Consider the following 13,566-nt stretch of genomic DNA (forward strand, 5'->3'; position numbering starts at 1 on the left):
TTCATCATCGGGTGACGTGTTAGATTCAGTTTTTCTGACTTGTAAGAATTTAGATTCTCCGCAGTAGAAATAGTAGATATATCAGTTGTAATTTTCTGTAGTTTCGGGTCTTGCCTAATTCTTCTGGCAGACCAAATTAAATATGTAAAATTTAACAGTTAAGATAAATTGTGGCATCAGTAAAATGAGATGAGATTTAGTTGAGTTAGTGAGTGTTAGGCTTACTCGGGATTCAGTGCCCTTACGCCTACTCATTCCCTAATGTCGGTCACGGGCCCACAGGTCGGGTCATGACAACAACCTAATTTTCTTCTTCATTGGTCCTATTTAAATAATCTATACTTTCATATTTGTAGTTATTTTATATTCTAGACCTTTCGCAGTAGTATCTTTATTTCATTATGTTTATCCTGGTCTATAACGGACGTGAAATGCTATCAATGACCAATTAGATTTGTGTATGGCATGTCAAATAGGATTAATATTATCTTTTCATATACACGTTATTGAATATCGATTAGTAAGGCTTACTATGGGACTTGGCCTTAAGCCTACCCATTCTCTAATGCCAGTCATGGGCCACAGATCGAGTCGTGACATTTTTTATATATATGTAAAAAGGACTTAAAAGTCTTCACGACATTATCTTTTGTATTTTTATGTGTCTAATATTTTTAGAAAATTTGTGGACAGAAAATATTTTCTAATTAAATGGAAATTTAAATCATATTAAAAAGGAAGTTATTTTTCGAAATTTTACGAATATTGTGAATATAAAATATAAAAAGACTTATCTAAAAGCTAGAACCACCTCCAATAATATTTTTTTATGTTTTAAATTATCAATAATTGACTCGATTTTATTTTATTATTCTAACAATACTTTATTTTACTTTTTAATTATTTTTTATTAATAAAATAAAATGAGAGAAATAAATAAAAAAATGAAATATAACTCTTTAAAAAAAAGATAGAAAAAATAAATAAGAGAAATAATAGAATATATTTAAAAGTCACTTTCTTAAATTTAAAGAGAGAATGTGGCTTTTAAATATTTTAGAAATTAAAAATAAAATAAATTTTTTAAAAAAAGTTTAACTTTTACATACTCTATAATAAAAAATAAATATAATTTAAAATTTTATTGAAAATACTTTAATTAAATATCTATGATTAACATATCAATTACTAATAATCAATTTTGATAATTATCACTGATAATACCAATGGTTGAAACTGGCAAGATCACCGATCATTGTATTTTTTTTAAAGAATTAATTATAAAATGAAAATATAAAAAATTTTAAGAGTTAAAATTTTAATAGTCTTTTGTATTGAAACCGAACATGAAAAATAATTTTCTTATAACTTTTCATGTGCAAACAGACAATAGATATAAATTATTTTTAAAAAGAAATAGTAAATCCTGTATTTAATTGAAATTTATAAAATTTATAAATTTATTTGTAAATTCAAAATTTATGTATTCTCAATAAAGTAAAAATTACTTTAAAATTCTACATATAAAATTAGTTATAGCTAAACTAAATCTAATAAAATTAGTAAAATTTCCAAATGAACTCCGTACTAATTTGCCAACTAATTTGCCAAGTAATACCAATGGATTTCCTTCAACTATTTTTCTAAAATAAAATAATTTCCTATTTACCAAATACCGTTGTAACAATTTTTAGACACTGAAAGATAGGATTTAAACTCCCACCAAAGGGACATATTTAAACTTCCATGTTGCACTGATTCAACCTGCACTTTATGAAACATGACTGTTACTGACCACTGATTCCCTTGACACTAGTGTCTTATCCAACCGATTCAAGCTGGTTTTTAAAAAAGAATAAAATTGAACTAACCTAGTGCTCTTACATAATGAAATGGGGAATGGGGAATGGTTCACATGAGGGGCATTATATATATATATATATAACACACACACAAGAAGAAAGACAGAACTAGAAAGGCAACAATTTTTTTTCTTAGCAGAAAAGGCAACATTCTAAAGAGCCTGACTCGAGATATCCAAGCCTATCCGTGGACTGACAATAGCAAAGCCCAATCTTTCTTCTAGAGCACAGGTCAAACCAAAGTACTACACTAGCATAAGTGAAGCTTATTATTCTTGTCATTAACAATCAAGAAAAAGAAAAGAAAAGAAAAGAAAAAAAAGGTAATGGCATTAGTGTGGCAATCCAATAATGATATCTGGAGTCACTACTAGAAAATTGTGCAAAGGGTTGATGCGCTTCCCAGCTGAGCCGCAAGAGGCAGGCAAAGCACGTTACCGATTTGTGACTGCAGATGTTAAATGATCACATGTTGTAAAGAGACCAACCAAATTAAGTTTTACCTGAATGCCCCAACTGATAATTGGATCTTTCAACTCCAGTGTTAAGCTCTTCACTTTTTCTCTGACCCACCTTTTGCTGATTTTCTATGTGAGGATACACAAATATCAAGATGTCTCATTTCATTAGTATTGATCAGTTTCCAGCAGCACTATCATTTCTGAACTGTTCGACCTGTGGAGGAAGGAGCATAGCCAACCTGGTTTTGTATCTTGCAATTCGCTTCAGCCGTCTTTCTCTTAACCTACAAGGCAAACCAGACACTGTTTCATTTGCATTACAAAGTATACACTCCTGCTACCAAATCAAACATAAGAAATCCTAGGCCATAATGTGGTTAGTAATAATGTATACCATTCAGCTAGTCAAATTAACAATGAAAATTAAGATACCACTCAACTAAATATTTCAGTGTTAGTTCAGTAGTCATGAGATAAATAACAAATGGAGCAATAAGCACAGAATGAAACTTACCTTGCCCGAACCCTTTTAGCACGCTTAACATGTATCCTAAAGAGATCTTGTGCTGATAAATTATCTATACATTCCACATCCTGAGAAAAGAAATGGACAAATTGATCAGACACACGAATAAAACTTTTAATGCAAATCATATAGTAAAACAAAAATTCAGCAGGCAAATCCTACAACGCCTCACCTGTTGTAGACTCTATATAATACACAAATGAAATATCTCAAGTTGATACCATGTAGCTGAAGTTAATAAGAGAATCCTGAAAAGTACACTGATAGACTCGTAATTGAATGATATTAGGGATAGATATCAGAAGTACGAACCTCCTCATATTCTTCTACTTCTTTTTCACCTTCCTTTCTTGGGGAATGAACGTCTACATCAGACTCAGGCAAAGGTCTCGGAAGAACCTTTACAAAATCCCCATAGTGTGCCTGCCCCAATACGTATAAGATCAATTAATTAAGAAGAAACGTATAAGATCAATTAATTAAGAAGAAAGGCATAACAAGCCATATAAAAGGAAACTCAATAGGCTCATGTGTTGCAATCCCTGTGTATTGCACATGCCTCATTTGTTGCAAATATTTCAACAACATTGCTATTAGCTTGAATAATTAGGATTGCCAATGCGCAGACAATAATAGGTAATTAAATTATGAAGAAACTGGTGTTAAAATCTTATTAATACTCTTATAAGATGGAGTTATTTTGTTATTATTAATTAGATTCAGATCTTAAGAGTATGCTATATTTAGGATAGGAAGTCATTGTTTAATTAGAAAATAAATAATTTATTATTTAAAGATAAATATACAATAAAAGGACAAATTTAATTTATCTACAATATTTATTTAGAGTTATTAATTTAATTTATATGAAGTATGAATCATGGGTGAAGCATATTCATAGAAAGCTAGTGCAAAACCCATGTCAGTAAGAATATGATGCGAACTTTTATGTTGACCATCAAAGAACCAACCTTCCAATGCTTGAGACGGCAAAAAGTAGTGATTTCCGATAAGAGAAAAAAAAAAAAAAAAAAAAGAAGCTGCTTCACATTACAGTTAGCACATGTATATAATGTCCTATAATAAAAAAATAATAATAAAAAAAGCAGAATCATAGTACACGCAAAAGGATTTCCAGCCAAAAACAACACCAACCTGATTCTCCTCTAGAAATCCATTTCTCAACCATGATCGACAAAGTGCATAAAGAGAAGCCCCATCGGAAATTTTTACCTACAAACATGGAACACTGGTAATTAACATTGAAAATGTTATCAAAACCAATGGCCATAATTCTGTCTGCAGGATATTCCTAAATTAACATGCAGAATATCTAGAATGATTTTAAAGAAGCACAGTCCTGCGTGTAACTGACTGCCTGAGATGATTCCACTTCTTCTACTTCTGGAATAAGGAAGACCCTTGTACATACAGGATCTAGGATGAAAGAGGACCTTCCATAAGATAGTTGAGAAAAAGAGATAGGAACATAAAAAGAAAATACTACAAACAGAAAGTTCATGCCCACATCTCTCCCTTTCTTGCTCTCTGAAGCATGTAAGCCTACGAATAGTCACACATGCAGATGAAGAGAGGACTGTCCAACACCTTAAAGAAGTAAACAAGGATGAACACTACCATGCCCTGGAAAGTTACTAAACCAGATATATAAAATCATCCCTGCATCATATACCAGAGTTCCATAAAAGTAATCACATGGTAAATTCACTTTAGAAGTTCTATTCTGCAATCTAGTCTGAACTTCCAAACCCCAACAACCACATTTCAATTATCTAAGGTTCCCGTATTCTATATATTTTTGTTGAATTATTTTAGGGAAGCATCAAGTAAATATTAGCTGTATCACAAAAATATTAGTTGGAATTAGTAGTACAACTAGAGATTTCCTATTTAAGATTCAGACCTGTAGAGATATTTCTATTTCAGGTAGTTTCCTTCTATCTCCCTATTCTCTCATACATTCTGTAGAAATTTAAATGTACAGAAAATTTAAGAAGCAGAATACAACAGCATATACTGTTTATTCATGGTACCAGAGACAAATATGATTCTACAAACCTAAGACAAAATTGCTCTTCTGCTTCCTAAACAGCCATGTGTGACCTATTAAGAGACGTTTCATTCTGTACCCTACCCAAACACTACCCACAACTCAGCAGCACTCCAAATCAAATGAGAGTTTCTCTCTGCAGATCACACCCCAGAAGCTCATTAGGCATCAAGTCAGTGCTGATGTCATAGAGGCATAGGGAGATATGTGTACTCGTTTGGATCAGTTCAGCAGCCTGCTGAAACTGACCCTTTGTACTCTTCCTGGGAAGTGGAGAACTGAATGCTCATGGCTTGGCTGGTGAACTCTATGGAAGAAGACATTGATTGAGTGAACTTGTTCCTTCCCACAGGACATAGCCAAAGCCATCTGGGATGCTGTTGCAGAAATGTATTATGTTGTTTGGAATGCAGCTCAAATGTTTAAAGCCACTCAACAAATCAGACGGGTTAGTCAAGGAGACTTCTTTGCGACAAAGTACTATAGTACATTGAAGGGTCTTTAGTAGGAACTTGATCAATACTGCCAAGTCAAATGGGTGCCTTGGAGATAGTGCTTAATACCACAAGAAGCTGGTGAAAGAGAAAAGCAAGGAATTGGATGAAGTTAAGGGAAGAGTTCTTGGAAGAGATTCTCTACCTTCAATAGAAAGAAGTGTTAATGGGCACAAACACCTCTTCACCTTCACTGGACAATGCAGTTTTGCATAAAACTGGAACTACCTCGGCTAGTAACCAGCAAAATTTCAAGGAGAACGAAGATGGAAGCAAGCAACCATGGAGTGATCATTGCAACCGAGCAGGCACACATGGAACTTGCTGGAAAACTCATGGCAAGCCAGCGTACTTGAAGAATGGAAAATCCCATGAGGAGCATAATCGAGCATTCCAGGTTAGGGAGGAAGGACATCAGAAACAAGTAGCCCCTGCACATCCTCCAACATGGGATCTTCTTCATGAACTTGTAAACCAATTGAAATCAACCAAGATCTAGTACTCCTTCCTGTTCCCTAGCAGGTACTATCTAGTAGAACTGTCCTAAGATAATCGATTCAAGTGTATATGATCATATAACTGATATTTCTAATCTCTTTGAATGAATCTTATATCCTTTATTTGGGTAAAGGGAAAATTCGGAGAACTGATGGTTCATTAAATCAACCATTGCAGAAAAGGGTTAATCTCAATCTGGGAAAATTCTTCAAATTCAGTTCTTCATGTTCCAAAACTAGCACGCAATCTTTTCTGTGCAAGTAAATTCACTAAAGATCGAAATTGCGTAGCTGATTTTCCCCTAATCATTGTGAGTTTTAAGACTTCATCTCTAGGAAGAGGATGGCAGTTGTAAATTGAAAGATATGCTATATCAGTTCGATGACGAATCACACCTTAAAGGACAAGTTGAATTGCAGATAAAGCCACTTATCTTGCTATAGAAGATAATATTATGTTATGGCACCATAGATTGGGCCATCCTAGCTTTCCATATCTATGAAAACTGTTTTCTGTTATTTTCAATTTCAAGAATAAAGATCCTTATCTGTTTCAGTGCGATAACTGTAAGTTTTCAGAACATAAAAGAGCTCAGTTTTGTTCAGGACCTTACCAAAAATAACTGCCCCATTTGTTCTTTTTGCACGGTGACATTAGATGGTTCATCACATCTATCTATGACCATACTCACCCTTTGTTGGGAATGGCTTCTTAAGGACAAATCTGAGGTCGCCAATGTTTTAAGGACTTTCACTATGATAGAAAACACAATTTGGTGTTTCATTTTGCACACTAAGAATTGATAATGGCAGGGAACATTTTCAAATAGTCTAAGCGAATTTCTGTTACAAAATGGTAAAGTTCATCAACCTTTGTAAGAGGCCACAAACCTAGCTGAAAGAAAAAAAAATCATAATTTTACAGAGGTGGATAGAGCTTTAATTCTTACTACTAAAATTCCTGAACATTTTTAGGAGGAAGCGATCTCGATGGCCTTATCCTTAATCATTCACAAACCATCTCGAGTTCTAGGTTTTCAAACACCAATTCAAATTTTGAATGACGTCTTTCCATAGGGAAAGCTAACTCAGTCCTTACCTGTAAAAGTTTTTGAAAGCAAGCCTTTGTCCACGGTCATAATAAGCTAGAGCTGAAGCTATAAAATGTGTTTCTTTTTGTATATTCTCCTACTCAAAAGGGCTGCAAACATTTTGTCCTATCACTAAACTTTATATCTCATTTGACGTTGCTTTCTTTGGAAATAAACCATTTTTTGCCATAACTTCTCTTCAGAGGGAGAATTTATTGGAAGATCAGTTTTGTGATTCTACTCTACCTTTAATTTTCCAAACTCACCTATTTAAAACCAAAATTCTACTCTGCTCCTGAATTCCAGCCCGTCTTCTTCTCCAAATAAAACCACGATGCTGACAGAAAAACACAGGAAGAGCCAGATACCCTGAACTACGTGCCTATTGTAGAGATGGCAATCTGAACAGGATAGAGCAGCCTCATTAGTCCCACTTTGAAAAACTGGATCCTCCAACAAAGACTAAGACGCTGAGACTAGAAGGCAATCCAGACTTGACCTAAATTCCAAATATTTTAATGATTTGGATATTCCAATAGTTTGGGGAAAAGAAGTAGATCATTTACACAACACTTCATTGCTCAGTATATTTCCTATCACTATCTATCTCCTCAATATTGTTCATTTGCTCTTAACCTCTCTAGTGTAAAAATCAAAAGAATGTGCAGGACACTCCCAAAGTGGTGGAGAGTAGCTTTGGAAGAGATGAGGGCATTGGAGGAAACAAGACATAGAAATAGTGGAGCTTCCTCAAGGAAAAGTCCCATTGGCTGCAAATGAGTGCAAACTTAAATTACAAGATGGATGGGAAAATTAAATGACATAATTTGCAAAGAGATACACCCAGATGTATAGAATTGACTGCCAAGAAACTTGCTCCAATAGCCAAGAACAAAGTTAGAGTCATAATGCCGCAAATCAATCATAGCCTCTTCACCAGTTAAAAGTGAATAACACGTTTCTAAATGGGGAACTAGAAGAAGAAGCGTACATGACATTGCCATCGAGTTCTGAAGATAAGTATGGCAAGGGAAAAGTATGCAAACTGAAGTGGTCATTATATGGAATGAAGCAGCCACCTCATAGTTGGTTTGGTAGATTTTGAAAATTTGTCAAGGATTTTGGAATTAGTCAAAATCAAGCGGATGACTATGTTCAACAAGCACTCAACAAGCGAAAAACTTCCAATCCTAATAGTTTAAGCGGACAACATCAGCATGATTGGTGATAATAATGAAGAGATTGAAATGTTGAAAGTTCATCTTGGAAGGGTATTTGAGATAAAGCATTTCGGTGCTCTAAATATTTTCTAGGAATGGAAGTGGCTCAATCTAAAAATGGAATTGCTGTAACTTATACACTAGACTTGCTTATGGAGGTAGGGATGCTTGGTTATAAACCTGGAGATCTGCCCAATGATGCTAGTTTCAAGTTAGGGATATCCAGCAAAGGGAATTCAGTAGATAGAGGTATCAAGGTGATATGGAACTCGTATCACAAGGGTTAGTAGGGAATTTAATATATCTTTCCCATACTAGACATGATATAGCTTTCTCCATTAGTGTTGTCAGCCAACATATGCACTCACCAGTTGAAGAGGATATGGAGGCTGTATATAAGATTCTAAGTTACCTAAAATGGACTCCTAGGAAAGGTTTGTTTATTGGAGGGCAGTCCCTAAATATAAAGGCATTTACAAATACAGATTGGACTGCTGGTATCAATAACAGAAGGTCAACAGTGGGGTTTTGTACGTTTGTTGCTGGAATATCTTGGAGAAGCAAGAAGCAATCTGTAGTCTCAAGGAGCAGTGCCGAAGCTGAATTTCAGGCAGCAGCTCAGAGAATTTGTGAAATATTATAGTTGAAGAAATTAGTTGAGTTAGGAATGAAAGTTGAAGCTCCAATCAAGCTGTTCTGAGATAATAAGGCTGCAATCAGCATCTCACACAATCCTGTGCAACATGACAGGATTAAACATGTGGAGATAGATAGGCATTTTTATTAAAGAGAAGTTGGAAAATAGAACCATGGATATGTAGTATATTCCTACCAAAGATCAACTGGTAGATTTGTTCACTAAAGATTTTAAAGAAACAGGTATTTAAAGGTTCAATCAGTAAGCTTGGTTAGTTTGATATCTAAAAACTAGCTTGAGGTAGGGAATAATCATGTAAATATTAGCTATATCACAAGAATATTAGCTGAGATAATAGTAGTACAACTAGAAATATCCTATTTAAGATCCTGTATAGATATTCTAATTTAGAAGTTTCCTTATAATCTCTCTATTTACTCTCTTGTAAATTCCCTATATATCTAGGACTGTTATGTATAGAAAAGTTAAGAAGCAGAATATAACAGTATATCTATCATGTCTTCAATTTTTAAGGCCAAATGACTAAACAAAATTCAATAAAAAAAAAACTGACTAAAAATTATCCAGACCTTGGCGTGTTTCTTTCATTTTTATCCAATACTTTTAATTTTCTCGATTTTAGCCAAATGCATGACATTAGGTAACAATTTAAGCCAATCTAGTTTGGGATGATGAATGTACATATAAACCCTACTTAGTCATATCAAAAAATTATACTCATTATCATATTAATAAATGTAAAATGTTATTTTTAATTTTTCTCTTAAAAGAAGCTCAGTAAAAACAATATCTTTTATTATCAACATGAACAATAAAACTAAAATTCCTTTTGCATAAATATCAATTTGTAGGCAGTATACGTACAATTAGCTTCTTTCTAATTCACTAAATTGGCCAATACTCAAATGGTTATCAATGTCATAAATTAAATAAAAATGAGAAAATCGAAAGATTTGTATAAAATTGAAAAAACACATAAAGGTTTGAAGCAATTTGGTTATTAGCCCTATTTTTATTGAAAAAATTCATATTACGATATAAAAGGAAATAGTGTGCGACAGAAGAAAGTTGTCAGTAAATAGAAATAAGAACATAGAAACATGCAGAATGCCTAAATCGAAAGAAAATTCCACCAAATGCAATTACACAAGAGCTAAGAAACTCCAACAAAAAATGGGGAAAGAATGCGAAAATGGGTGGCTGGCGGAGAAGAGGAAGAGCATCACAACAAAGAAGCAATGAAGATTATCCTGGTTCATAGGAAATTATAACGGGCAACAACCTAAGAAGCGACCATTTTTTATGTATCAAAACAGAGCCAATCAGAAATAAAAAATAAGTTTAGGTATGTGATGTCACTTTCTGCCTTTATTCTTGGAATGCCATTAATTCCAACATCTTTTCCACAAACTTCAGTATGTCTCTCTTTGACCTGACACTAGCCCTACTACTACAGAGCCTCATTGATGCTTAAGGAATGTTGAATTTAATCTTACCATTTTCACAGCCTATAACCAATAGATTATGCAAAAATTTAGAATCCATTCAAAAGCTTCCATGAACCACTAATAGCTAGGCATACCATAAGGACATCTTTACTAGCGAGTGGCAAGAAATATATTTCTCTTCACACCAAGAATGTGTCTATCACTCGCTCCACTTTTAGCTTGTTATACCTTATTAAACCATGTGGAAGATTACCAGATAAGGTATTTATCTCATCTTCATAAACTGCAATGCTGTTAGGTTATTTCTTTCCACTAGGCATTATTAAGCCTAAGTAACTCTTCTAAACACAAATAGTAACATGAATTATGCGTCATTGTGATCTGTACATTTGTTCCACTATAACAAAGCATCTTTACAAAAGATGACCGCTCAGACAAAGAAAAAATGAATTTCTATATATATATATATACCAATTTCTATTTCTATTCTAATAATCTAATAAAATAGAAAATAATCTAATAAATAGATTAGAAATAGATTACATAAAGTAAATAAATTAAGTGAAATCTCAAAGAATCTCATGATTTAGTATATTATTCATCAAACACATATATATTCATTTCATTCGCGAGGAGCTGGATGAGAAGAAACTCTCATGTCCGGTTCTGTAGTAGAGATGGAATTGAGAAACAACTATCAACTATAACCCGAAAAGAACCCGATTCGGTAAACAACATAGAGGAAGAATGAAAGGAATAGCTTTTCAAGGTAATCATATTTGCAATGTTGTGTTTCAATATTGAAATTTGGACTTTGGATTTGAATTTGCAACAAATCTCTTGTTTTGGCAACCACATGGATTTGTATTAGTGAGGGTTTCAAATAAATTCATACCAAGTTTGAAAGACCAATTAATGAGGATTTAAAATAATCTCTAACCATATATTATTTGAAATCCTTGTATTTGAAATAATAGAAGTTCAAATCAAATGCATGAAGCCAAATTTATTCACAGTTACATAGCAATATATTCATAAGAAATTTGTATATAAGTTCTCAAAATGAACAAGTAGAAGAAGAAAAAGAAGAGTGATCGTTCTTACTTTTCGATCTCTAATCATTACAGCATTATCATCTCTGCTTCTGTCCCTATACGAGGACCAAAATAAAAACGAAAAAAAAAAAAATCAGAACCACGATTGCATAAGCAAATATACTTGTAGAGAAAAGTGAAAGTATGACATAAATTTGCGTACAAGCTACCTTGTGTTTTTATAGCCATTAGAATCAGAAACTGGCAATGAAGATGAAGCAGCCTAAACAAAGAGATAACAAACAAACAAAAAGGTTAGAATATAAACAAGGTAAAAAGGGACAAAACCAGCAGAAGCAGCATTCATAGGTTGCAAGCAAAACCTTGAGGGGGCCAGTAACAGGAATTCCCTTAATCGGAGGCAAAGGCGTGTAGTGTTGGTGATGCTGTAAGTGAGTAGGATGCTGTCTCATCAAGTGATATGCAGGATGATGATGCTGAAGATGATGATGATGATGATGGGTCGATCCAGGAGAGCCAATTACAGGTCTATAACTAACTCCAACAGCACGTGGATGGGACGCGCCTGGGTTAAAATTTGGGTTATTAGCGGTCTGATCTGAAGGACGTACCATGAAGCCGCGCCCAGATGAAGCAACTGGGTAAATTATCCCTTGTTGTTGCTGCTGAGACGACGTCGGATTTGAATTTTGTGATTGCGATCTAATTGGAATGGTTTGCGACGGATACAAGTGGTAAATTGGGAATGTAGTAGAAGAAGGTTGAGGTGTTTGAGGTCTTGCTGGAGATTTAGTAGCTTTTGTTGCGGTAGTGAAGGGCCGAGCGGTGGTGGTAGTGGTGGTGGTTGTTGTTGTTGTTGGAAGATTAGAGGCGGCGGAGGCCATTTGAGTTATCGGTGGTGTGGTGGTGGTTGTGGTGATGGTGGCGGGGAATTCTTTTGGTTTACCTGGGAGTTTGTTTTGAAATTGAAAGGCAGGAAGTTGTTTTTTTGACGCTTTTTTTTTTCTTATTATTCTTTTTGAATTTCAGTGAAATTTTTGAATTAACTTAAAGAAACCACGTGAGAAGCGCACGTGTCGAATGTATTTGCACAAAATCTGTTGCTTTTTCCCAGATCCGCATTGTGATATCCCGCACTCGTCTATGTACTAGTTTTATTTTTAAAATAACGGTAAAATTGTTTTATTATAATAAATTTCAAAATTAACTAATTTATTAATTTAATTATAAAATTAAATTAATAAATACAAATTACTTCAATATTTAATATTAATTAATAATATTTTAAAATAATAATAAATTAATTTTTTTAATTTTTTTTAATTTTATCAGTATAATAATAGAAAAATATCCTAAAAATATTTATCAATTAATTCCGATATTATATGAATTAATACTATCAATATAATTGATATTATTATTTTTTAAATTAAAAATTTATTATATAATAAAAAATTAATTTATTATTGAATATAACATTAAAAATATTATTTTAGATATTATTTTCTAGAGAATTTATATCATTATTTGATTAGAAAACTATTTATTAGTTAATATAATATTAAAATAAATAATTAAAATTCTATTTTTAGGATTAGAATCAGTATTTAATTAGAAATATAAGAAAAAATCTATAAAATCACGTATCGGCTTGAATATCATGTATCAAGAATAATATACATATCAAAATAAATATATATATATATATATATATATATCAAAATAAAAATTAATGTGTTAAAAATTAAGCACATATGTCAAAAAATTTAGATCTTAAAATTAATATATATATATATATATAATTAATAAAATTTATATTAATTATTTTACAACTATTAATGAATAAAATATGTTATTAAAAAAACTGAAAATTCACATAATTAAAATATTACTTGAATAAAATAATATAGTAGTATTGAAAATTAATATTTCTAATAAGAGCAATGTTATAGGACTTCCTTTATTTGAGTTTTACTTTCATCAAAACTTTTTTCCTATTAAATTTTTAGTTTAGCACTAATGTATATTAAAATTTAACTTATTATTTTTTCTTTTAATTTTTTCTCTATTTTTATTATTTTAAAATTTGGTATATATTTTTATAAAATTAGTTATCCCTGTCATTATAAAATAATAGAGAAATAGTTAATAATAGAAGAAGAGAAAGAGAAGAAGGAAGTAAA

At 32.5% G+C, this 13,566-nt stretch overlaps 1 protein-coding gene across 3 annotated transcripts; it reads right to left on the reverse strand.

The window, feature by feature from the left end:
- Nucleotides 1–1,967: 1,967 nt before the first annotated feature.
- On the reverse strand, nucleotides 1,968–12,528 carry LOC8289296 (polyadenylate-binding protein 1-B). Of its 3 annotated transcripts, XM_015729145.2 has the most exons (8): nucleotides 11,746–12,528; nucleotides 11,593–11,645; nucleotides 11,433–11,478; nucleotides 4,005–4,082; nucleotides 3,162–3,272; nucleotides 2,838–2,917; nucleotides 2,563–2,607; nucleotides 1,968–2,449 (listed from the first exon to the last, which is right to left on the reverse strand). In XM_015729145.2, exons 1-8 carry the CDS (start codon nucleotides 12,265–12,267, stop codon nucleotides 2,416–2,418), a joined length of 969 nt encoding a protein of 322 aa, XP_015584631.1. In that variant the 5' UTR covers nucleotides 12,268–12,528; the 3' UTR covers nucleotides 1,968–2,415. The 3 variants fall into 3 exon arrangements, with proteins under 3 accessions (XP_015584631.1, XP_015584630.1, XP_048231962.1); XM_015729144.2 differs by having other exon boundaries at nucleotides 1,968–2,607; nucleotides 11,746–12,524; XM_048376005.1 differs by lacking the exon at nucleotides 4,005–4,082 and having other exon boundaries at nucleotides 1,968–2,607.
- Between the last annotated feature and the right edge of the window lie 1,038 nt (nucleotides 12,529–13,566).

This window comes from Ricinus communis, chromosome 6 (genome assembly GCF_019578655.1).
Source record: "Ricinus communis isolate WT05 ecotype wild-type chromosome 6, ASM1957865v1, whole genome shotgun sequence".
Lineage (NCBI taxonomy): Eukaryota > Viridiplantae > Streptophyta > Magnoliopsida > Malpighiales > Euphorbiaceae > Ricinus > Ricinus communis.

Excerpts from the sequence above, each read along its gene's own strand:
- LOC8289296 (XM_015729144.2), bottom strand. The coding sequence starts at position 12,267 with ATGGCCTCCGCCGCCTCTAATCTTCCAACAACAACAACAACCACCACC. Across the intron at positions 11,646-11,745 it reads CTGTTACTGGCCCCCTCAAG|GCTGCTTCATCTTCATTGCC; the intron begins GTTTTGCTTGCA and ends CTCTTTGTTTAG. Across the intron at positions 2,608-2,837 it reads GCTAAAAGGGTTCGGGCAAG|GTTAAGAGAAAGACGGCTGA; the intron begins GTAAGTTTCATT and ends TTTGCCTTGTAG.